Consider the following 24,614-nt stretch of genomic DNA (forward strand, 5'->3'; position numbering starts at 1 on the left):
GGGAGCTGACCCAGCTCCATAGAGCCCCTGCTGGCTGGGACCCCACGCTCCTGCTGCCCTACTCTGGGCCCTACTGGCACTGGCCCAGGGACACCAGTGTGGGACCCACACTTCCACCTGGCTGCTGCTGGCTCTGGCATGCTGGCTCACTCCCAGCATCCCCACCTCAGCCCTGCAGTACACCCCACCCCAACCCTGCACATCCCATGCTTGCCAGTCTGGACTGAGCAGTGGCAGAGAACAAACTGGTGCTCAGCGCAGGGGAAAAGTGGCCTCCCCCTCCCTGTGGCAGGTGCCCCATGCTGCAGCCGCTTGAAGCCTGCATGGGGCTGCCTGTGCCTGCTCTCCATTGGGGTGACGTGGTGGAGAGGCAGGACAGCCGCTGCTTGGGCTTTGGCCGACTGTAGTAGCAGGGAGGCACCAGCAGCAGGGGGGTGGGAGGGGTGCTGCTTCCTCCCCCCCCCGCCCTTTGCTGAGAATCATTTTGTTCCCTGCTGCTGCTCTGTCTAGACAGGCAACCATGGAACGTGTGGTGTCAGAGCTGCATGCTCATCCCCACCTGTACCATGGGGCTGGGGCACAGGCACTGGAAGTGAGTAGGCACACCAAAGCCAGCGGCAGTCGGGTGGGAATGCGGGACCCACACCAGAGTCCCTGGGCCAGTGCCAGTGGGACCTAGAGCAAGACAGCAGGAGCATGGGGTCCCAGCCAGCAGGGGCTCTATAGACCCAGGTCAGCTCCACCCTCTCCCTGCTGATGCAGGCCAGACTGGCTCCACAGACCCCTGCCAGCCCACACCTCATGCTCCTACTGCCCTGCTCTGGGCCCCGTGCTCCCACTGCCCCCTGCTCTGGCTGGACAGTGGGACTCAGCAGGAGCTGGCCCAGCCCTGAGGACTAAGGTGATCCCCACAGTCCTTCCTTGCCTCCCAGCCCCCCTCCTTACCTGAATTTCCTACACCAGTGCAGCCACAAACAGCCCCATGGTCCCAGGCAAGATGCCTCTGCCAGACAGGGGCTTCCGGCTGGGGCAGGGATGGGCAGGCCCTGCTGTTGCAGAAGCCTGCCATGGCTTCCCATGGGTCCCATTATCTTTGACCTGGGCAGATAAATATTTCTTTTCTAAATTTTTTAGGGGCCCTGCAGGCTAGATACAGTCCACAAGCCTTGTTTGGCTCACCCCTATCTTAAATGCACACAAAAACAACAACAAACCTTCCTACCCAAGTGCAGCCTATAGATATATGGAATATCTGCCATGCAATTGGGACCAAATGGGCTTCTTGATCAAGTTATATGAACATGCAAGCTACTGACTTTACCCAGATATATAATAACCAGCAATTAACCGGAGCATGGAATATGGGGTAGGCCTAATATTAAACACAACAGTGCAGTCCTAGAAACAAAGCCACAATTGCATCAACCTATGGCATAAGAACTAGACCAATCTTATTTGACTCTTCAAGATTAATTCAAACACAGTCAGTCTCTGTGAAGTAATAGAAACAAATTTAAGAAATTAGTGTTGCCCATTTTACTTTAAGTGAGCTGCAGGCAAGAGCTATGAAAAGCCACCAACCTCTTTAAAAGGTTTCGTAAAAACTCCAAACAAGTTCAATGAGAGACAACAACACACCGTTCTTCAGCACCACCCTGGTACATTGTGCCTCTATTCTGCTCCCAAAAGACCATTTCCAGAGATCAAAAGCAAGAACAGACTCGGGCTTGTCTGCATAACTTGGAAGCCAGTTACGGTTGCAGTTTACCAGATAAGTTGATTCAAAGTGCACAACAAACCCTTAGATCACTCTCAGCCAAGGCTGAACTTCAACGGGCCTAGATAATGGCTCCTGACCTAGAACTCCTCACTTACTAACCTGCAAAGTGAGCTCGGCAGAGCATTGTTTCCTTCCTGTGACTATAGGACAAGATAAAAATCAACCTGCGGCTTTCCAGCACTTGCTCTCTGCTCTCCCAGAGAAACCTATTCAAAGTGACACTCCCCAACTCCAAGCCAACATAGTTACAAAGATGTTGAAACAATATACTGAGGAAGTTGGTTCTTTTATTTCATGTCATTGTTATAGGAACAAAGAGCCCCAGTGCAGGACAGCTCCACTTCTTGCAGCTCTTTGGGCTCAGGGGGGCTCACAAGGGCCCCAAATCCCATGCTGAGCTCAAGTGGCTCTCCTGCACACAGGCACTGGACATGCACAAACCCCAGAGCATGCAGCTCTGCAGTTGAAGGCAGGATGTTATCCCTGTGCACAACGCTCTGCAGGGTCCCAGCAGGTTCAAGGCTGGGAAGGCCAGGGCCCCTTCCAAGGAGCTTGCAGCCGCCTTGTCAGTCTGCAAAACTGCAGTGCAGGACGGGCATCGCCGGGGCAACGTGGCCGCGTCCCAGCGGGGGCAGCCTCCGGGCCTCGCTCCTGGCGGCTGCTAACAGGCCAGGCCCGAATACGGGGCGGCCCCCCCACACCGGGCCCAGCTACGCTGCGGGGGCGCCGTCAAGGAGAACAAAGCACCGGCGGGGCCGCTCGGGCTCCCGGCCTCGGGATGCCGCCGCCCTCCCGGCAGTAAACAAAGCGGCCTGGCCGGGGCCGCTGGAGCCGCCTCCCCGCCCCATTTCCGCTGGGAGCCGCGGCCGCCGCCCCAGCACCCAGCAGGCCCGGCCCCGGCACTGCCTCACCTCCTTCCCCGCGGCTCCAGCGCGTCCTCCCGCGGCCGCCAACAGCTGCGCTCCCGGCACGATCCCGCCTCGCCCAACAGCTGCGACCCCTTTAAGAGCGAAGGCCCCAAGACCCGACGAGCGATTTAAATCTCCGCCGCCGTCGCCCCCCGGTTCCCGCCGGCCCCTCTGCTCCGCTCCCGAGCAACCGCCTGTCCGCCGCGTCCCTCCTGCCCCCTCGCCCTCCCCATTGGGACGCAGCCCTCAACCAGGAACAAACGCCGATTGGCGGAGGCGCGTGGCAGTCGCGTGGCTCCGCCCCCCCGGGTTATTTCCGTTGGCTTCCTGGCGCCGGCCCCGCCCGGAGCGCCTTGCCTCCCCGGCGGCCAGTTGTTTCAACCAATCAATAAGCCCTCTGGCGGGGTTGCCCTTCCTATTGGTTCTTCCGCTCGGCTTTCTTTGCGGCCGATTAGCCATAACAGAAGTCATTCATAGGAGCTACCCACCCAGTCCTCCGGAGCGCTCCAACGGCGCTGGGGTCGCTTGGGGGAGCAGGTCGGGTTCTGGCGAGACCAAGTGTCTTCCCTTTTAAATCGTTTCCGACGTGTTAGGGATCATCCACAATTCCAACCCCGCTTCTCCGGCGAGGGGCGGCCACGAGACCTTCCCCGCGCGTCCCTTCCTCTGCCTCCCCGCGCGGATACGGGCTCCAGGGGCAGGGGGCGGGGCCAGACAGCAGTGAGGCGCAGCCTGGGGGCCTTGTGTCCAGCACGAGGTCCCTGCAGAACGGCTCTCCTACGCTCCCGGACACCGCGGCCTGGAGGGGAAGTCAGGAGATGGCTGACAAGACCGCCCCACCTGGCCCTGGGCAAATTGCATATGTCAGGCCTGGCAGAAGTGGCTGCACTTGTCCTTTTATTGGCCTTTTAAGAGGGATGAACATCAATCCTAGCGGGTGATCAGCTCCGAGGGAAGTGGCCACAGGACTTCCGGAAGTGGCGTGGCCAGGAAGTTAGCGAGATTTGTGGCCAGGGGATGCTGCCCTCTTCCCCTCCCCCCCGCAGCAATAGGCTGCAGGGGACTCCCTCCCCTGGTTCTTGACTGGTGTCAGGGGGAGCATGCAGCCCCCTGACTCAAAGAAGCACCAGTTGCCCATGTCTGCCTCCTCCAGAATCTCCTGCTGAGGCTCTTGCTGTGCTACTCCCCACACCTTTTAGTTTCTGTGCTCCCCATCCATGGCCCCACCAAGTCTCGAGACTTCCTGGTCAACCTCCCCCTGGCTCCAGCCAAGCTGGGATTATACCTGACCAGGAAGGAGACTCTGGCCTGGAATCATAGAAAATGAGGATTGGAAGGGACCTCAAGAGGTCATCTAGTCCAACCCCCTGCTCGAAGCAGAACCATCCCCAACTAGATCATCCCAACCAAGGCTTGGTCTAGCCGGGTCCTAAAAACCTCCAAGGATGCGGAGTCCACAACCTCTCTGTTCCAGTGTTTTACTACCCTCCTTGTGAGAAAATTCCTAATATCTAACCTAAACCTTCCTTGTGAGACCATTGCTCCTTGTTCTGTCATCTGCCACCACTGAGAACAGTCTAGCTCCATCCTCTTTCAAACCCCCTTCAGGTACCTGAAGGCTGCTATTAAATCCTCTCTCAGTCTTCCCTTCTCTAGACTAAGCCCAGTCTTTCCTCATAAGTCATCTGCCCCAGCCCTCTCACTGTTTTTGTTGCTCTCTGCTGGACTCTCAACTTATCTATAGACTTTCTGTAGTGGGGGGCCCAAAACTGAACACAGTACTCCAGAAGTGGCCTCACCAGTGCAGAAAAGAGGGAAAGAATCACTTGTCTTGACCTACTTGCAACATTCCTACCAATGCAGCCTAGTATGCCATTAGCCTTTTTGACAACAAGGGCACACTGCTGGCTCATATTCAGCTTATTGTCCACTGTAACTCCTAGGTCCTTTTCTGCAAAACTGGTCAGCCTCCAGTCTGTACTGGTGCATGGGATTGTTCCATCCTAAGTCCCTGCTGAACCTTATGAGATTCCTTTTGGCCCAGTCCTCCAATTTGCCTAGGTCACTCTGAATCCTAGCCCTAGCCTCCAGTGTATCTACTACTCCCCCCAGCCTGGTGTCATCCGCAAACTTGCTAAGGGTGCACTCTATGAATTTTTCCAGGTCATTGGTGAAGACACTGAACAAACCCAGTGCCAGGACTGGCCCCTGGGGCATTTCACTTGATACCCTCCAGCATATCTACTACTCCCCCTAGCGTAGTGTCGTCTGCAAGGCCATTTTCCAGTTCCTCATCCATTCATATCTCCAGGTTGAGTTTCACTGGGTGGTGTCCACTGGCTCTTTGTACTCATTCAAGGGCACTAGCTGGTGTATTCAATTTGGTGTCTCCCATTGGTGCACTCATTTTGAACTTCTGACCTTCACTCCTGACTATTTTGTCCTTTAGTTGACCCAAACCATTAGTGATATGCCCTCAGTGTCCCCCCTCACCAAGGGGGGGGGCCTTATAGGTCTACTTAGTGGGCTTTGGCCCACTTTCTGGAGTGGCAAATCAATTAGGGCCTGACGGGTGAAAAGGGGGTGGTGCTGTTTACCTGCCTACCTATTTCACAAGATATTCTTAGCAGCTGATTGGTTAATTTGTAAGGCAGTTTGAATATGCAAAATGCTTCTTTTATTATTATTAGTTCTGATAAATATGAGTAATAAAGTCTTTACTAATTGCTGTCTGTAGCCACAACTGTACCAAGACAGCCACACCTGTCTTTTACTGAACTGTCATACAGCCACAGGCCAATGACTGCTTCTCTGATTGTCCACCTGTTATGATAGTTCTAATATGCTCTTTTTGGCATGAAACTCTGTTCGTTCTGCATTACAGAAGAGATCTATCTTCATTCCTGTTAACTCTTGGCAGCAGCAAAACAAATAGAAGCAGACGGCTGCACTCTCAGCTGCTCCATTTTACTGTTGCTGCTGTTCAGAGAACCATACTAAAAAAAATAAAAATTCTCATTACTGTACTAGATCACATGATCCACCCTAACTTTTGGCCATTTTCCTTACTAGATAAGCATATTCTTCAACTCTACCCCCTCATTTTTTTCAACTACTTATTTGATCATGTCTTAAGTTTCCTCCCCAAGCAGCTCAAAAATGGAAGCAGAATCTAAAAATATAGTGTTTCAAAGTAATGAAAATATAAAAATCTCTGGACTATTATACATTTGTTACATACAGAATCTGCAATTCACTGAAATTTGACAGATACAGCTTCTCATCCATTATTGCACTGCAGAATTATATTTCATTGTTTTGAAGCAATAAGTATCATGTTAGAGATCTGATTAGTGCTAGTGTCCTGTTTCTGACAGAATTTCCATGTTTTCCTGTCCACTTGTTGGTACTCTACTCTTGATCACCCCATCATCTCATTACTACTCTGCATAATCCAATCCACAGACAAACCAGATAGGCATACTAACTCCAAAGCAAGTATATAATATTCATATCAGATATTTTTAATGTTGAGATAGGCATCTTGTGACTATAAAGACTATAGAATACCTGAAAGTTAAGGCTAGACAACAATCAGAAATCAGAAGGAATGATAGCAAGTGATGAAGTAGTACATGGTAGAGGGGAACTAGATAATCCTGTATCTTTTTATTTATTAGTAGAAGGAGTAAACTAATTATATTACTATAATATTTTTGGCTTTCACAGTTAATTTTGTTTTAGACAAAGTTTTTGGTTGTTGAACACTTCTATTTTTGCAGTTTTTTAAACAAATCCCAAATACATAGGAAGTTTTGGTATGCAAGGTCTATGGGATCTAAGGATCCAACAATCTTTTGAAACTTACTATAGGTTTCACTCCTGCAGATTTTAGGGAGTCACTGGGAAGCCATGACAAGGGAGATGTCAATGGAACTTGGAAATAAGGGACAAAGGAGGGAGAGACCATTTTATGCACTTGAAGTTTTATAAGTAAAAATATTAAATATATTAAGTATAAAGTGGATAAGAGATTCTAAGTATAATTAATCAAGGCAGCTTATGAACAGTTCAGCAGAGAGTCTGGCTAATGCTTAACAGTCAGAAGGCAGAGTAGATATGAATAGAGAGAGCACAAGTCTGTAGGTGGGATAAAGTTAAATAAGCTTTCTTCATCATCAGGTCTCTGATCACAGGAAGCCAGGCACAGCAAAATCAAAAATAGCTGAGGGGAGGAGCTAAGAGAAATTCTCAGGGGTAGCATAGTTAGTAGTGGCAGCTGCTTTTCTTCTATCAACACCCCCCATTAAAAAAACAAAATAAAACATCAGAGTACATAGTTCCTATATATGCCTTTTCCAAAATGTAATATACCTGATCCAATGCATCAATGCCCTCATGACAACTATGCGGGTGATAAACAGTGAATTGTAAACTGTTGTGTCTGCTACTTCTGAGAATTTCTCTCAGCCCTCTCTGCTGGTTTTTCTCATGCTGTGCCTGGTTACCTGTAACTGATCAGAGACCCAATGAAGAACATCTTTCATTGGAAAGCTTGTCTGACTGTATCCCAACTATATAGTTGGTCCAATAAAAGACATCACCCTAAGAAATCCTTGCCTCTTGCATATTTTCTGGACCATCATGGCTACAACATCCCTCTTATGCTTAAAGTTAAGAAGCTTTTATATGTTGCATTAGATGGGAAAAAGATGACACAGTCACAGGAAAGTTATTTTTTACTGAAGTTTTGAATAGACCTAAAAATGTTAAGATAGTTATTGTGAAGGTCAGAGATAAAGTTGTACTAAGTCAGGTGCTAGATGACAAAGACCTGGTTAAGAATTTTTTCTTTTTTTTGGTGGAAAACACAAAAAGGTTAGAGCTTGAAACCATTATAGAGGAAGAAGACAGTTTCAATATGATTTAGACATGGGCATCCAAGAGAATAAAACTGACTGCTTTCCTACCAGAACAGTTTCTGTACAAAATGCAGTGATGGCTGCATATAGAAACAAAGGTGTGCTAGGTAATGTGGGGTAGCATAAAATTAACTGGTTTAGAACTGGGTAGGGCAGTTAGTAAGGGCATCTGCACGCAAAATGAACTGATGTAAGAACAGAAGGTGGTATGCAATTAGCTTGGATCTGGATAATAGGCAGATAAGCAAGTTGGAAGGTACTAGTCTCTTGTATTACTGAGCAGTATTCTACATGAATGTATGTCTTCTGCAAATGAAAATGCAACACTCCCACATTATCATATGTTGACAAACGTGAGTGCTAAGCCTCTACATATTCCTCCTCCTAGTCTGTCCTTGCCACTAATTTCAGAAATTGCTGATACTCCAGAATCTCTTTTCTTCACTTTTCTCTTCCTACCCATCTGATACAAGCAAACCTACCAGCTCTCTCCCGTGGTAACGTCCAACCCCCATTTTCTAGAATTCTATCTACAACCAATTACCCAGAGAGGTGGTGCAGTCTCCATCCGTGGAGGTTTTTAAGGCCCGGCTTGACAAAGCCCTGCCTAAAATGATCTAGCTGGGGCTGGCTAGTCCTGTGTTGAGCAGGGGGTGGACTAAAATAACCTCTTGAAGTCCCTTCCAACCCTAATTTTCTATGATGGGGGGGGATCGTTTTGGGAAATGCAGCCTTTGCTCCTGTTTGTTTCCTCAGCCTATGCCCCTCTACACTGACTTAAAGGGGCAGTAAGTTAGTATTTCTCAGGCCTCTCTGCAGTCACCGGAGAAGAGCAGTTTAAGTTCTGTGAAGGCTTCCTCTCTCAAAAACGAGAACTGAGACAGGCCTAGCCTCCGAAGGGCTCCGGGGGAATGGTGCATTCCAGCCAAGCAGAAACAGCTCCACAAACCGCCACTACAAGCAACAGCAGCGAGTCTCCAGTGAGAACCCATGCCCGGAGACCCCCCCACACGCAGCAAAGCAAGATGCACCCCCTACAAGCGACCACTGCGCATGCGCAATCCCAGCAATTTTCCCCGTGCGCACACCCCGCACAGAGTTCTGAGTCAGGCCAGGCAGGCCTTCCTGCGCATGTGCATTGAGCGGGGGTGTGAGTGGTTTCTGACCGCGCCCCATGTGCATCCGGGTCACGCCGGTGTCACCACGCTTCATGCTGTGTCCTTGGGGTTCTTCCGGGGTGCGGCTTCCGGTGTCCAGCTCCCGGCCCTAGTGCGGGCGGTCTGCGAGCCGTGCTGCCTGGCTCCAACCCCAGCCCTATGGAAGAGTCCCACGCTGAGCCTCGCCGTCACCCGGTCCCGGTACTGCCGCTGCTGCCGTGTCCTTGTCCGCTAGGGCGGGGCCGCGGCAGACGCAGCTCGGGAGCTGCCGCGAGGGCGGCGCCCCTGAAGGCACTCTAGGGCCGGGAGCGCTGTCTAGCCCTGGGCCAAGTCCCCGGGGGGGCTGGGAGCGGGATGCGGCCCCTCCTGTTCCGACCCCCCTTGCCACAGCCTGGATCTGCCCTCGCACCCTGCTGCGTCTCGGAACCATGACATAGGCCAGCCCAGGCAGGGTGGGGTAGTCGATTCGGTGGAGAGTGCAAAAGCCAGCTCCACACTGAGTGTGGCTGCCCCTTGGCACCGCACTTGCAGCCCTGCAGCTCTTTCTGAAGAGAAGCTGGTAACAAACCACTACTTGATCTCTACCAGCGCTGCCTCCTATCGCAGCAGTGGCCCCTCCCAGGTCTCACAGTGTGGTGTGCTTCCCACCAAGTGCATTGCTCACCCCGGCTGAATTGTTTTATGAAGCTAAATGTTGCTACTAGTGTCATGCACAGGGTCTACAGCCTGCTGTTTCTAGTGCCCATATGTGTAGCCAGCATCTGTTGACTTTGAAGGCCAGTTGCAAGGCCTGTTTCCTTACTCAGCTTTATATGCCAGACAACTGTGAAGGATGGGTGCTGATACAGGCTTCTCTTGGTTTTGGAGGAGGTTTTCAAGTTTGTTTTGTCAAAGGTAGACAGGCTTGTTGTCTAGCTTGCTCTTTGTGAGGGAATAACACACCAGCTTCTTAAAATACAGCTGCTAGGGAAGTTCAAAGTTAATGGAAATGTGTTTTCTTTGGAAAACTTCACCCTGGTAATATTTTCTTAAATCCCTGTTTTGTTTTTCCAATAGGAGGCATGGATGCGATATACACCAACTGAGGAGGAAAAAAGACTTCTCTCTGAATGCAAGCATGAGAGTTTCTGGTATAGATGTAAGGCCAATTTCCTAAGAATCTGTTTGTCTCCATTTTATTAATCTCCCCTTTCTCCCTCCAGATATATAAAACAAGGTGAATAAGGACAAAAAATTATATAGATAAATGTGTGTATATGTATAATATTTTTTCCTTATTTTCTCAGTAGCAAATTAATTCATACAGTGAAATTCAGACAAAACATGCTGTTAAGTCTGTTCATAACATTAATGTCAAACTGATGTTTTGTGTATACGTATTAATAGTTACTCATGGCCTAGCCTTTTTAGCAGCTAGTATAATTAAAATGCTGTGTTGAAGTTCAAATGCATGTTTGTGCTTGTTTGTTTTAAGTCTGCACAATAACAGTTATGTAATGTTATCAATCATGTTATTAAGTAGTGTTCAAAGAGCAACCAGGAATAGGTCTTGACTATGCCACATGTAGGACAGACACAGGGCCAGGCAGACCCTGCCCTAACATCCTTATAACTTAAACAAGTGTATGGGTCACATGACTATATCTGGATGTTTTCTCATTTTTTCCCTCAACTTAATTATAACAGTAATTGCCTTTATAACTAATTATTGACTATTTATTTCTTGCTTTATTGCTCACTCACTGTTTACTACTTATCTATTCATTCTTCATAAAGGAAAGGCTTCAGTGGGCAAAATTCTTGAATTCCAATTTACTACTTGCAAATTACAGTGCAGGGTTAATTATTTCAGTTGGGGCAAAGAATTAAATGTTGGGTGCCTTAATACCCACTGGCCTTCCACCGCTACAGCAATTGCACGAAATATGGTTCACGTAGCAAACATTGTGAGTCATGCTTTGTTTTTATAATTTCATGACAGACATTTTTATACATTGCACTAACTGCAAGGTGGTATAGCACCCTTAATCTATTCAGAAAAAGTCTGAAGTATTTTAAAGCACTTTGGTAAAGCAGTTGTAGTGTATATTTCTAGCATAGTTATCCTTAAGCTTTGAACAGTGCTGTTGTGGGATTTCCTACTCGGGTGTTAATGTAAAAAAGGATGAGGTGTCTTGTAGTAGACAGTATTTTTTTATATAATATATTCCTGAGTAAGATATCTTGATCTGAGAGATCCTTACTCATAGCCAGTAATTTCTGTACAATTGTATTTTTGTAATATAAATAAGCTCTTATTATATGTAAAAACAGTGGGGTGAAGGTGTAGGGGAGGATGGCAGGCCATTTTCCAGTGCATGTGCATTCTTTACTTGGCTATTCACAATGATTGGAGCTGCATAGTTGCCTTGGAGACCAGGCATCTGCTACCCTCAACTTCTACAATAAAGCTTTCACTGACTTGTGTGGTACTGGTAAATTGTGACTCCAGCAACCTAAGGCAGAATGGTCCCTATACCCTTTCTGAAAAGGAGTAGGTGGAGGTGGCTATCGTCGCCTGGCTTGTTAGTTATGTAGGAGTGGAACTTGATTCCTATAAGGCTTAAAGATCAGGTAGGTTTTTTCCCCTCAGCTATACAACTTGTAATCCCTGAGATGTGAAATTTTATATTTTTATGGCATAGCAGTCCTGGCTGGAAGCCACCTCTGGTAGCTAACCTACAGTGGTCCCTTCATACATTCCTGTCTTCCCCATTTTAGGAATTGCAAAGCCTAATGAGTGACTTAGTGAGTCCATTAACCAGTATCACAACTCATTGAAAGCCTGCCACAGGAGTTGGGGTAAGAGTGCTGAATAATTTATACAGAAATGTGCCACCTTAATGAAGCCCTAACGAGAATTAGCCCTTTCATGACAATTTTTATACTTTGTGAAACATGTTTGAAAAGACAGCAAATTATGCTATTTCTTTTTCTCTCCAAATTGATACGTTCCTTTGTTTTTCTCCCCTCAATGTCTTCTACAGCTGCGCCATATTCTATAATATGCATGCTTATCACCTCGCACTTGATGAAGAGAGGTAAATTATAAAGCATTTTCTTCTTGCTCAAAAAAGCTTTACTTTTGTACTTAATATGGTTGCCTTATTCAATTACAGCACCGAAATAGATTAGAAATACCAAGTTGGAAGAATTGGAGAAATGTAAGCTGTTGAATATAGGGGGATGGGGATTTACTTGGTAAAGAGAATCATACAAAGCAGTTGTATGGAAAGAAATCAAGCAGGTTATGGAATGGGATTGAAAAGGAAAGCAATATAATGAAAAAAAAATAATTTGCCCTCATCTGAAATAGGGTTCAGTAATGATCCTGCCATGGCAAAAAAAGACATTGTAGAATTATAGGGTTAGGTGACAAAAACGACTAGAAGTATAGTAAAACTTGGGTGTAAAGAAAGAGTCAGATAAAGAAAGATGCTGTATTTACTTACATATGATATGTACCTTTCTCCCTGAAAAGTAGCTGCTGGACATAGGGGTGCTGGACATCTGAAGTGCAGAAATGTGAGGAGCAGAGGTCCTGATCCTGCTGAAGCTGAATTGCCTATGTCAGCTTCTTGAGTTTGGGCACCACTTTCTGTAGCTAGCTAGTTCATACAGCAGCCACAGGTTTTTGCTTCCTACTCTTTCTCTTCTCCAACAGCAGCAGCATGTGTTTTCCCTGTGAAAATACTTTAATGTGTTTGCAAAGAAAGATTTTCTTTTTTTTCGTTTCACCTTCTGAAAGCAAGGTGTACATCCTACTGGGGTGGTGGGGGTAGTGTTATGTAAGAAAATACAGTGTATGTTACATGGTGGCCAGTTAGACCGTGGAATGTTGTTGAGCGTAAGACTAGTATTTGGAGGTCTTGTGGAAATCAAGAATATTTAAAGATAAAACAGGTCAATATTTGAAACAAATTTAGAAGGGATTGTAAAACCTTATGATTCACGTTTAAGCCAAATTTTAGCCATTAGGAATTGAGAGGGTAACTTCCTCAAAGACTTAATTTCACATGTTCTGTGGTTTCTTGCATCTTTTTTTGAGGTATCTGGTGCAGGTCATACTATGTGCGATAAGTTGAGAGAATGGATTCTTAAACGTTCTAGTTTTCTTGGCAAGTCAGAAATCTAGTGACTGACTATAATCCATAAAATGTTCTTTTTAACATTATGGAACCTAATAATTATAGGTGAATAGCTTGAAAGAGCTGATGTAATGCAAGAGATCTAACCTGCTAGAGCTATATAAAAAATTTAATGGGTCACGTTATTTCCTTTATCACCTTTAATTCTTGTTTGTCATAGATTATGTAATAACTTTGTTCCCTCATTTTCAGGAGTTTTTGAAGCTAAGTCAAGACTCGCTGTTGCTGCCAAACTTGCATGTAAGTATCAACCACCTGAGTTCAACTTGTGTGCCATGAATATCTGATATAACTTACCCTGATATAAAACCAAAGCAGCACTACTTAAGCTCACAGAGTCTTTCCGGATTTAATTCAGTGATTTTTGCTTTGGATCTTGTATTGATGCAACTACGATCAGAAAATGACTACGTAATAATTTGATATTCAAGCATTTATAATATTTGGCTAAGAGGCATAGGGATTCTGTGAATTTAAAACCACACTTTTTATTTTTGTTACCTAGTGTTTTTACAGTATCACTTAAGTTAGTTTAACTGAAAAGGAGTAAAGAAAAATGGTTTTTTGTATCTTTTCAGATTTATTTGCCAGCTGATAAGTTTGTGCGTTGTCACTTTTGGAAATAATTTTATTAGGCGTCTACATGAAGTTACTTTTCTTTTTGACAATTTACTATTCTTCTAATTGAAGGGAAGTCACTTTAAATTTATTTTGACTTCTTACTGTTGTCTTAATGTTACAAGTTCAAATGCAATTTCCTGTAATAACTCTATATTCCTGTTGGAGTGAAATCTGTCTAAAGAACTTTCCACCCTTGTCTTCCTAATTTGAAGGTCACTAATCATGCGTCTCAGTGGCCCATTCAAGCTGTTGTAATATTTGTTTTCATAGACACCATGCATGCACAATTATAGGACAACTGAATTTTTGTAATAGATTTTGCATTCTGTGCAACTAGAAAAAAAATACCTTTTGTAAAAAGTAAAAAAATCTTAAAAGGCAGGAAAACAGGAAGTTGCTATTTTACTAGTCTGCTTTCACACAACCAGATCCTAATCCCACTGACTTCAGTGGGAGGAGGCCAAGTTTACAATTTATAGTGGAGGAAGTGCTGCTTAAGCAGATAAATGAATGGTAGAAATTGGCACTGTCAGATGTTTAAGGCAAGTTTCACTTCATTTTAATTTTTTGTAAACTGATCACATTACTACACATGCTTTTTAAATGCATGTTACAGTTGTACTTCAAGGGGACCTCTTCACTTACAGTTTTTCTCAGGTGTGTCATTTTTCCCTTGATGTCAGCTAGCTCTGGAAACCTTTCAGAAGAATAGAGATTTGCACAAGTGTTGCACAACAGAACTGGTTTCTTAAAGTCAAGTTTGTAAACAGTGAGGTCTCCAACCTCCATCCATTGACTGTCATACTTTACTCCACTATTTTAAAGACCTTGATTACCTGGTATTTTCTCTTTCTAGAGGTAAGTTTACAATTGAACCAAGTTACCTTGGTTTCTTAGTGGTATGCAAAAGAGAGAAAACCCCAGGTTTGTCACTAATACTCTTTTTCCAGCCTTCAGATCATTTTGTGGCTTCTTAGTGGTATGCTAAAGAGAGAAAACCCCAGGTTTGTCACTAATACTCTTTTTCCAGCCTTCAGATCATTTTGTGGCTCTTCTCTGTACTCTTTCTGTTTTCAATATCCATTTTTAAACATGGAGATCAGAATAGGGTACATCAGGGTTCTTGAAGTGGTGGGCTGAATCCAGCCCCCAAAAGAGTTAACCGGTGGCCTTCAGGCTCCTGGTTCCTTCCCTCCCTGCTCTAGCTACTGCTGTCACCATAGTCAGGTTCTTTCTGTTTCCACTGTCTGCTTCTGCACCTGGGGGTGGGGCAGTGTGGCCAGTGGGAGTTCATGGCCAGGAAACCCAGGGAGCCCACACAGCATTGTACCTGGGTGGAGGTGGCAAGCATGTTGTGCAGCATGGCATGGTGTGGCAGGAGGCGTGTGACACTGGCCTAGTGCAGTGGATTGTTGCTGTCAGGATTGAGGGTTTGCTTGCTACGTGGCTCAGGTTGAATAGCCTGTGCACATGCAGTCCCCAACCACTTAGAAATTGGACAACTCTGGCTTTGATTCAGATAAGTTTCACAAGTCCCACAGGCAAAGGGAAATTACCTTCCTGCTCCCTTATTAATACATAGAGCTTTCTAAAGTTCAGTGACAAATCCTAGAAGTATAAATGGTCCCAGGGAACAAATGTTCCTTGTAATATTTTTCAGCCTTAAAAGTAAGTCTTCGTTAGACCCGCATGTGGAAAATACTTGCTATGCTATAAGCTTGGGATCCGTTCCTGTTTCTATTGATGTCCACAGCAAAACTTCAGTGATTTCACTAGAAGCAGGATTGGGCCCTATGATAGCAGCCTGGACTTCTTGCTATAGGGTAGTGGAAAAGTTTGTTTTACTTTCTAAACCTATAACTATTTATAATTCTAAACATTTAAATGAAGAACTTCAGCTTTTAATAGATTTAAGGCTAGAGTGAACAGTGTATTTAGTCTGACCTCCTGCAAAAAAACCTCTTGTATTTGCCTGATAAATCACCTTTCAGTTTGAAGACCAGATGTGATTTCTTTTAGAGAGCCACTCTAGTTAAAGTGCCTGGAGCTTCTTGTGTATCAGCATTCCTATCCTTAAAAATGGCAGTGGGGGTGCTTTAGCTAAAGCTCATTTAACAGTCTTTAGATAGTGTGCCCCAACTGCCATTTTTAAGCATGGGACTGCTGATGCATAAGATGCTGGAGTGTAGTAATTACCACGCTTCAGCAGACTGGATTAATTGAATCTGCTCCGACACTGTAATTACAGTGTGTTGGATTGGCCACACAGCTTATGTATAGGCGCCCTTAGTTATCAGTTGTTGCAGGCAATTGCATCCTCTAATTTAATTCAGAAAATAATCAGACTTGGGCCCTTGGCAAGGTGTTATTCTTGACATGGCTAACCTGTTAATCACACCATAAATAGTAATTTCCCCACATGTTCAGGTAATTAATGGTGCAGCCCAATGAGAAACCTGCTGCAGACTGCCTGAGGGAACAGCAAGGCAAAGCATGTTGAGGTGCTCAGTCATGGTGAGTTTCAGGGCTTGCCACAACCCAGAGGAGCAGCTCCTGTAACACCATTATTTTAACGTCTGCCAGGGCCTTTATCTTGACACTAGTTAGGCTGCCACAATCTTTAACAGCCACTGTAATGCTGTTCCAAAACCTTACTCCCCTAATGGGCTGAAACCTTATTTCCAGCCCAATTTTCCCAAAGCCATTTTACAATTATTGCTAGCCAGTTCTTCGTAGAATTAAAGATAATATCCATGGCCTATCTGATGCCCTTCAGAATATTAATTGGGGGGGGGGGGTTGTTTGTTTGTTTGTCTTTTCTTAGCCACATTCATCCCTCAGGTGCTAACAGAAAATACTTGATACTTACCTTCTTTACTGAAGCATCTGTTCAGCTGTCGTGTTAGCTATTTAGTACTTCCTCTGGCCAAAAGTACAGCAGAGATGCCAAGAATTATGCCTTTTGTTCTTTAAATTTAAACTTAAAATTGATCGGTTTTAATTGGATTAGAGCCCAGTGTGCTTCATTTTTCAACTATTGTAGTTTTCTGTAGAGTATGCTAATATTATGATACAAATGATGTCAGAGTTTTTTCTTTCCTTCTTAAAGATGCTGGTTTTTTTGGATATGTTGCTGGAAGAATATCCTACATGCCAGCCTGCAGGGAAAAATTTAAGAGACTGGAGACTTCCCCGCTAACTGAGTTCATACAGAAAGGCCCCAGGTGTCTTACAGATGAGTAAGCCTCTATTCATTTTCTTTTAATGTGTCCTGTCTTGTCCCATCCTGTTGCCTGTCTTTGCCCTACCCCCTGCAGCCTCTCTGCAAGCAACCGAGACTGATCAGGGCTTCATTTGCATCTTGCCATGGTTTTGAGAGTTATAATTTCCTCTCTTTTCTGGCAACTTGCTATCACCAGGGAAATCTGTATTTTTTTTTTTGTGAATTATAAGCTTGTTTTAGCAGCCAAAAACATGTATTTTGAGCTCCATAAATAACTGACTATCTTGTGGAATAGAGCAAAAAGTGCTTTGAGTGACTATAATGTACTAGGGTCTAAACTGAGACCCTAGTTTCCTGTGGAACTTACTTACAGTTATGTGACTTCACAAGTTTTCTCATGATATGAAGTAAATTGAAATAAAATGGCTTTTCTTGTTGGATGGTTGCCAGTAGTTTAGTTTGGAATAATTTCCATCCTTTTCCTATTTCAGTCAATGTTTATCAAAGGAAAGAGTTCAGTGAACAGTATTAGCTCAAGAAGAAGCATGATGGATGAACTTACTGTGTTTTATTCATAACTTTGAAATCTATAATGGTGTAGAAGCCTGAAAGCATGCACTACATATGAGAGAATCATCAGTTCTTAAAAATATTTCCTGTTTTGTTCCTGAAGTGTGTTTTCTGTTTGATTGTGATTTTTTTTTTTGCAAGGTAGTTTAAGACCTTTGTGATTTGGTAAATATCAGTTTATGTAATTCACCACTCAGAAAATATTATATGGGTAGCAGCAAGCAATAATCACACTTATGTTTTAAAAAACATTTAGCAAGATTTGATTAAACTCTTAGTTGTGTTCTAAAAACAATATTTATTAATTTTTTTGTACCAGACATCTTCACATTGAAAGATTCAAACGTATATCACTAAATTCCAGAGTTTTCAATAACATCCTTCTAAACAGTGTTCTCTTAAACTTAATGTTTTAAAGCCAGTTGATGCTGAGGGCAGTCATGTAAACACAAATCATTTTTGAAGAGTAAAAGAATGGAGTGATTTTATATCTTTGTCAATAGTGGCTTAAGAACTAGAAGCCAGAAAAACTTGCTTAAAGAAAAATTCATAGATGTTAATGATGTTGTGAGTTAATGGCAGATCCTTTTGCTTTCATAAACTGGATTTAAGTTGACCTACAGTGACAAGTTTTATGGCTCCATCTGGTACACAGTCACTAGTAGCAAATTTGTGCAAACTACAGTATTGCCCAAATGCACTGCTTCCCTGCTTTTAAGCCAGTAGGTAAGATGTAGGCAAGAAAAGATATCTTATTTCTTTTAAAAATGTTATTCAACTAGATTGTGATAAATACAGAGATCAGGCAAGATGCATAGTGTCAATATGAAACTAAATGCCACAGTCAAATAAGAGCAAATCTTTACTCTGTTTGAAAGATGAGTTTGTGAAAGGGATACTATAGACCAAAGGGTCATTGGAAATATATGCTAATGCTGTATTAAGGATGCTTACATTTGTATAGTAATTTGTATAGGCATATTTGCATCAGGCCAGATGATCTCTCTCTCTCTCTCTCTCTTCCCCCTCCTCTCTCACCCCTTTTAATCCCTTTAATAGCTCCTTTTACCCCTGTTAACTCTGTGGTTAAAAAATAACTAGGCGAATCCGTGCAGGAGAGAAGAACATTAGACTTCCATTTCTTCAGGTTGATGTTTTGCCACCCAAACGGCAATTGTGCCTGTTTTTTGGCATTGATCACTGATCAGGCATGGAAACTTCTAATGAACGGTTTTAAATTACAACCTTTTTCACACAACTTTTCAAAATAACCACAGCTACATTCTTTTGCCACCACCAGCTTATATGGGCGCACCCTGTACTATTTGTGACTGTTTTGTGTCTCTGAGCTCTCCTTTGGAGGAAGGATCGTCCTTTTTTGTCTGTAAAGTGCTAAACACAGAGTTGGTACTCTGTTTCTCTAGTCCATGTAATTAACAAGTATGACTCGTATTTCTGATTAATGCCTGTGAAGAGAGAGGTGAGCGAGTGTGTGCACGCGTTGGGCATATTTCTTTTGAGTATACTTCAAATTGTAGTTACTTCAGAGTTTTTTAAATAGATCTGTAAATATTTTAAGTTGTTAAACATCATATTAAACCCTCTGAGTAACCCCAACCCTGCTACTTAATGTTGCATTTCTTTGGTTTAAAGAATATATCCATTCTTTATAACAAAATTATATTTTACCAGCTATTCTAGTGAAAACTCAAAACTTACAGATGAACCTTCTCAGTCGTCTTTTGGACCTGCTCCAACAACTGAAGTCACACTTCCTTCCAGCTATTCAGAAGAACATAGCTCAACAGGTCAATTCTTCTCTAATTATGAACCAGTTCCATTCAGTGCTTCCGTGAATGAATCTTCACCTATGGGAATTACTGATCGTGGTGACCAAGGTATGGTTTGTTTTAATAAGGTTAGGGATTTAGTGCAGTGATTTTTATCTCTATCTAAAATGCATTTGTCTTCAAATTGCTTTATTTCAGAAAATACATAATATTTTGCATATTTGTACCTGACAGTGGGTTTTGATGAGGAACTGTTGAATATAGAAAAAGTATCCTGACAGCATACATTTAGCACTGTTTCTATTGTAACATTTATCTTTAAAACCAACTATGTATTTTTTGTATATCTTTCCAAACCCCTCTAGATGTGTAGGTAAAAGTAGAATGGGATTGAATGTGCAATCCACATAATTGCACTTCCTGCCATGACATACGTCCATCACAGGAGGTATTATGGAATTGTACATTAGATCCCGTTGTGCCTTACTCCTGATGCAGGGGGAGCCTGATCACAGGCTCCCCCTGGCACTGGCAAGAAGCAAGCTCCTGCAGCTGGGAGCCCCCTTAGTTGAGGGATTCCCAGCAGTGGGCATGTCCCACACGCCTCATGCCCCGGGGAATCGTGGTAGCTGCAATCCTTAAGGCTTGGGGGCGCATGAAACAGCCAGGCCCTAGGGATTGGGGCAGCCATAATCCCCAGGGCCTGGGGATTTTATGCTTAGCACTCTGCACCCCTGCAGCTGAGAGTCCTGTGAGCTAATGGGGTTCCCAGACGCAGGGGAGACCCTGCTACATGTGCAAGTTAAAGCTTGATAGCAATGAGGTATAAAGTTGGTACATGTTTTCAGGGTATGACTTTATAGTTGGTTGAGCTTTTTATCGTATGAAGTGTACTTTGCACATGTAGCTGGTCTTAAGGTAATTGCACAATTAACCAGTTATCTGCACAATACTTGTAACATGTAATTATCTTTTGAAGGCCTCTCCTACAAGTAAAGATGTAGATTGTAATATGCTATCTGTGGACAAAATAGAACAAAAAAGCTAATATTTGGCCAAAGCTTTTTTTTTTTTTTTTTTTAACTTTGTGTAAAATGGAAGGAATAAATGACTTCTATTTCTTTACCAGTTCTTATAGCCTCTATCATTGCCATCAGAGAGAACATATTTTCATTGTGGTATGCTTAATTCCATGGAACATCTTTTTTAAAACTTGGTTTCTATGCTTAACCTTTGGAAATCTGAATGCAGAGCTGTATTTTGTATGAGATGCAATTCACTGGTATTCTGGAAAACATTTAACTAATTGCAACGATACAGTCAAATCAGTTGGCTAATGCTGCTTCTACTCACATTTTTTTTAAAGAACCTGTTTCATTACAAGAAGAAACTAAAAGAAAAGCTGTTTCTTATGAGGAACTGAGGAACAAGAATAGAGAAGCATATAAGGAGGCCTTAAAAGAGAAACAGAGTCCAGTCCAGTCTTCACAGGAAAAACCATTTAGAAAAGAAGGTAATTTGATGCTGAATTATTACAGTATATGGTAAAAACCGATAACAGGGTTAAAAGACTTGCAGTTAACTGTGCTTATCCTATAAGGATTTATTTCTATGAATTTTACTAATGGGGGGTGATTCTTACATGGCACATTACACAAGCTTCTTCTGTCATGATACCCAGTTTGTTCAAAAACCAGTAAAGTATCTGTAGCAAATATAATTACTGTCCCATAACTGTCTTGTTCATGTAGAAGCTGATGGTGAAAAGTTTGGTTTGTGTTTAACTGACTAATCCCCTAGGGAAACTGTAGTACACAGCAGCAATTTAACTCTGTAGTTAGTTTCTCATGACAAAATTTTGCTCCTTTGGGCGTGTATGTTTTAGATAGCATTGTTCTCTCAAAATAGAATATGCATCTGGGGTTTTTTAAATCTGTTTTTTGTGAATTGTTTCATGTAGAATTAGGGGATTCTTGGTGCGCAGACCTTTGATGGATGTCATTGTTTGTAAAATTTACTACTCTGCACTAAAACCTGAAGGAAGGAAACAGTACTTGGCACCTAACTTACTGTTTGTTTTCACAATGAAAAACAAAACTTTACAATGTTAAAACAATAATGAAGTGACCTGCAAAAAAAAAGAAAGTGCCATTCACTCAGCATAAAGCCATCCTTGAGAACCAAGTATGTTCTTTGCTTTGTTTTATTAAAGGGCAATTATTTTGCCATGTAATGCACTGCTGGATAAATCTTCAAATCTTCAGCCTTTGTATTCAGAACACCCTGGTACTCTGCATCACAGAGAAGCAATGACAAAATGCTTGGGTGATGATTTAAAACAATTGTCACTTGCAGAGAGAGAGAGGCTTCTTCTATAATCTCAATAGGGTTTGTAGTTCAAGTTACCTTCCCTTTGTAGAGAGCAAATAAGCTGCAGGCTAATCTTAGCAGGTCATTGAGATAATATCTTGAGCAAAATGATCAGTTCTGTTGCAGAGATACTGGATGAAATGGGATCATGAGGTCCTATGACTGGGATTGTGGAGTCCAGTCCCATGACTGAGGTGGAGTGGGAAAGTTCACATTGCTTGGAACTGCTATTATTTCAGCAGGATTGCCCCTTTATTGATTTGCACAGTGTTCCCTTTTAATTCTTTTTACCACAACAATAGAGGATAGAAATTTGACCACTGTCTTGGAACGTAAGTTTCATATTGGGTCAGCAAGTGATCCATCTAGCAGTACCTCCGACAGTGGCAGTAACGGATGCCTTAGAGCAGTAGTGCTCAAGCTTTTAATCCTGTGGGTCAGATGAATGATATGGGGCTAATCCACAAGTTGCATCTATCCCCACATGTCCTGGGGCCCAGTACTGTTCCCTCCATTCCCCAGGCTCTGGGATCAGGGTCAGTCTATGGGCCAGATCTAGCCCCATGCTCAAATTTGGTCCTGGGGACCTGGCATCCTTTCCTGCCCTGAGTGCCGGGATCGGGCCACTGAGGCCTGGCACAGCCCCTGCATGCTGAGATTGCCTCCCACACTGGGAATGGGCCCTTGGGCCCAGCTCTACCCTTGCCTGGTCCTGTATGCTAGGACCTGGTATCCAATACCAGCACACAAGTCCCTGGGATATGAGAGGATATGTTCCATACTGTTGTGTTTAATAGTGATCAACAGTCCTGTATTCCATTCATGTGTTTAATCCCTCTTAGAACCTGACTGCTAAATTACTAGCACTGCATAAATAGTACTTTATTTTGTTTGTTTGAAATCTCTCCTGCTAATTGCAGGAGATATTGCCTACTTCTAGTAATTTTCAGTTTTGTACTGTATTGCAATTCATCCTCTACCCTGCCATCTTCTTGCCTCTCTCTCCATTTCTTTCAAGCCAGCACCTTTTTCATTTTGTTCTACACTGTCCAGTTAAACATGGTGTATCCTTACTGAACTAATCCTTAATGCCAGTAATGTGTCCTCTTGCACATGTATCAAATCCACTTCGGTACTGAAGGAAATTGCCAAATGATAATGGTGAGGTGGCTAGTCAGGAGGGATTACTGCTCATTTATATGATTTTTTTTGTTCGTTTGTTTTGTTATCTTGAAGGCATTTACTTGTGCATGTAACTAATCTGTACAGCTACATACCAGTAGTTATCTTCACATTCTTATTTCCTCTGGTGGTTTTTGTTTCATCCTTCTTTCAAATTAAGTCAATGTTGTTGGGTGGGGTTAGCAGTGGTATCCTACCCTTAGTGGAGCTTTTGAATACTGCTGTAATAAAAATAACTAATAACAGTCATCTCTGCCTCCTCCCTCATTGGAAGAGCAGTGTGGGGGGAGAAAAGCTTTAAACTACATGTGTTTTGAGGTATAAATGACCCTGACTGTCACAGTTTAAGCTGCAACATGCTTCCTCACAATTTCAAAGCACCGTGTAAAATTTCTGTATATAAATTGTGTGTTATTTTTCTCCCCCCCCCCAGCTAAAGTAAACAAGTATGGAGATGCTTGGGACGAGTAAGAACTGGATATCTGCACCTACTGAGGGAAGTTATTTGCAGTCAGTTAACTTCTGCTTCGTTAATGTTGGTCATCACGTGTGCGTTATGGAATACCCTGTCAAAAGGAGATTGTTGGGTTTTTTTTGCACTTGCTAGAGGGTTAAAAATTATGGATTTAAGCTTAGTATTATGTAACTTTTCACATATGGGGAACCAAATGATTGATTGCATCGTTTTGAAATGTATGATATTTTAAAAGAATGTACAAAAGTTAACTAAATTTAATTCTATGAATTCCTAGAAATAGGATGAAGGCAATGGCATTTGTAAAACAGGCTCAATCAGTTGTGCTCCTATTTGTGGGGGGAAACAGTGTAATATGTTAAAACTATTAAAGACTTGCATTAAAAGTTCCTCAATAAAATATTCTCTCACCTTTTTTATTTCTTCTGGAAGTGATGTACTAGGAAATCATTGATTTTGTTGTTGTTGTTGTTGTTGAACATTAGATTATTCAAACTTAAAATGGAATTTAATTTATCCCTTCTCTTTTGCATGATTTAAAAGGTAAGTCTTTCTAATTTGCAATAAACCTTTAGAAAAAAAGCAGGGGTGAGGTACTAGCCAGACACCAAATACATGAACTGAGCTGTCATCCCTATCCACCAACTGCATTGTTGTAAGTGTGAAACAGATCCAAATCTGTCCATGTAGGTTTGCACTAGCTAAACTCGGCTACTCCAAGTCTGTGTATGAATAGGCCCTAAATTCATAAGTTCATTGTTTTGGGGGGGGGGGTTGCAGCCATAAGTGCTGGAAGTACGTTTATAGCATCAAACAAAAGCTGTCTGATCCACTGGAGACTATCCCCAAATTATGGATCTGTACTCGGGAATGTTAGGAAGTTTTTTTTGTACAAGAGACACACATTTTGTACAAGAGCGCACATTTCTTGTTTATAAGCATGTTTAATAAATTCCTGTAACTACAAAGAGATCAGTACAATACAGATAATCTGACACAACTGCTATAAAAAAAAGTTGGAGTACTAGAAAAATGTAACTACAATATGTAAGAGCTGACTCTGTGTAACATGTCTTGGCTGTTCTGTGAAATCTGAAGGGCTGCAGGGGAGAAATTATAGTTGTCATACAGAGAAATAATTCTAGCTAGCTACTTTTAAATCAGATGAAAATAGTTAACTGTGCTATTGTGCAACTATGTACTAATGCCCATAAATCTATTCCTATTTTTGTCCAACACTGAATTTATCCCGATACTCATATATACCTGAAATTTGCATCTAAAAGCCTGCTTCTATTAAATTAATTGAAGAAATTGAACAATTCTAAACTTGTTTCAGGGGATATAATGGGAAAGGGAGTGTTAAGTATGTAGATGGTAATTTTGACTTCTATTACAGCTACTATTTTCTAAAATTTTAAGAGTATAA

The 24,614-nt window shown here is 43.0% G+C and overlaps 2 protein-coding genes across 4 annotated transcripts in view; one reads left to right on the plus strand and one right to left on the minus strand.

Annotated features, from left to right (window-relative positions):
- Positions 1 to 2,879, minus strand: part of FRYL (FRY like transcription coactivator) — a 311,142-nt gene extending 308,263 nt beyond the window's left edge. For all 3 annotated transcript variants that reach the window (XM_019552760.1, XM_019552761.1, XM_019552762.1), the window contains exon 1: positions 2,692 to 2,879. The gene's annotated coding sequence lies outside the window, so the exon portion shown is untranslated. The remainder of the gene's footprint in view (positions 1 to 2,691) is intronic.
- Positions 2,880 to 8,896: 6,017 nt separating this feature from the next.
- OCIAD1 (OCIA domain containing 1) lies at positions 8,897 to 23,601 on the plus strand. The gene is made up of 8 exons (XM_019552780.1): positions 8,897 to 8,968; positions 9,824 to 9,905; positions 11,794 to 11,847; positions 13,147 to 13,194; positions 16,685 to 16,814; positions 19,061 to 19,266; positions 20,525 to 20,671; positions 23,144 to 23,601. Exons 1-8 carry the CDS (start codon positions 8,927 to 8,929, stop codon positions 23,179 to 23,181), a joined length of 747 nt encoding a protein of 248 aa, XP_019408325.1. The 5' UTR covers positions 8,897 to 8,926; the 3' UTR covers positions 23,182 to 23,601.
- Positions 23,602 to 24,614: the final 1,013 nt, after the last annotated feature.

Source organism: Crocodylus porosus, unplaced genomic scaffold (assembly GCF_001723895.1).
Source record: "Crocodylus porosus isolate Cpor-Errol unplaced genomic scaffold, CroPor_comp1, whole genome shotgun sequence".
NCBI lineage: Eukaryota > Metazoa > Chordata > Crocodylia > Crocodylidae > Crocodylus > Crocodylus porosus.

Coding starts and splice junctions, on each gene's coding strand:
- OCIAD1 (XM_019552780.1), top strand. CDS start 8,927: ATGGAAGAGTCCCACGCTGAGCCTCGCCGTCACCCGGTCCCG. Junction 9,906..11,793: donor TGAGAGTTTCTGGTATAGAT/GTAAGGCCAATT, acceptor TGTCTTCTACAG/CTGCGCCATATTCTATAATA. Junction 13,195..16,684: donor TGTTGCTGCCAAACTTGCAT/GTAAGTATCAAC, acceptor TCCTTCTTAAAG/ATGCTGGTTTTTTTGGATAT.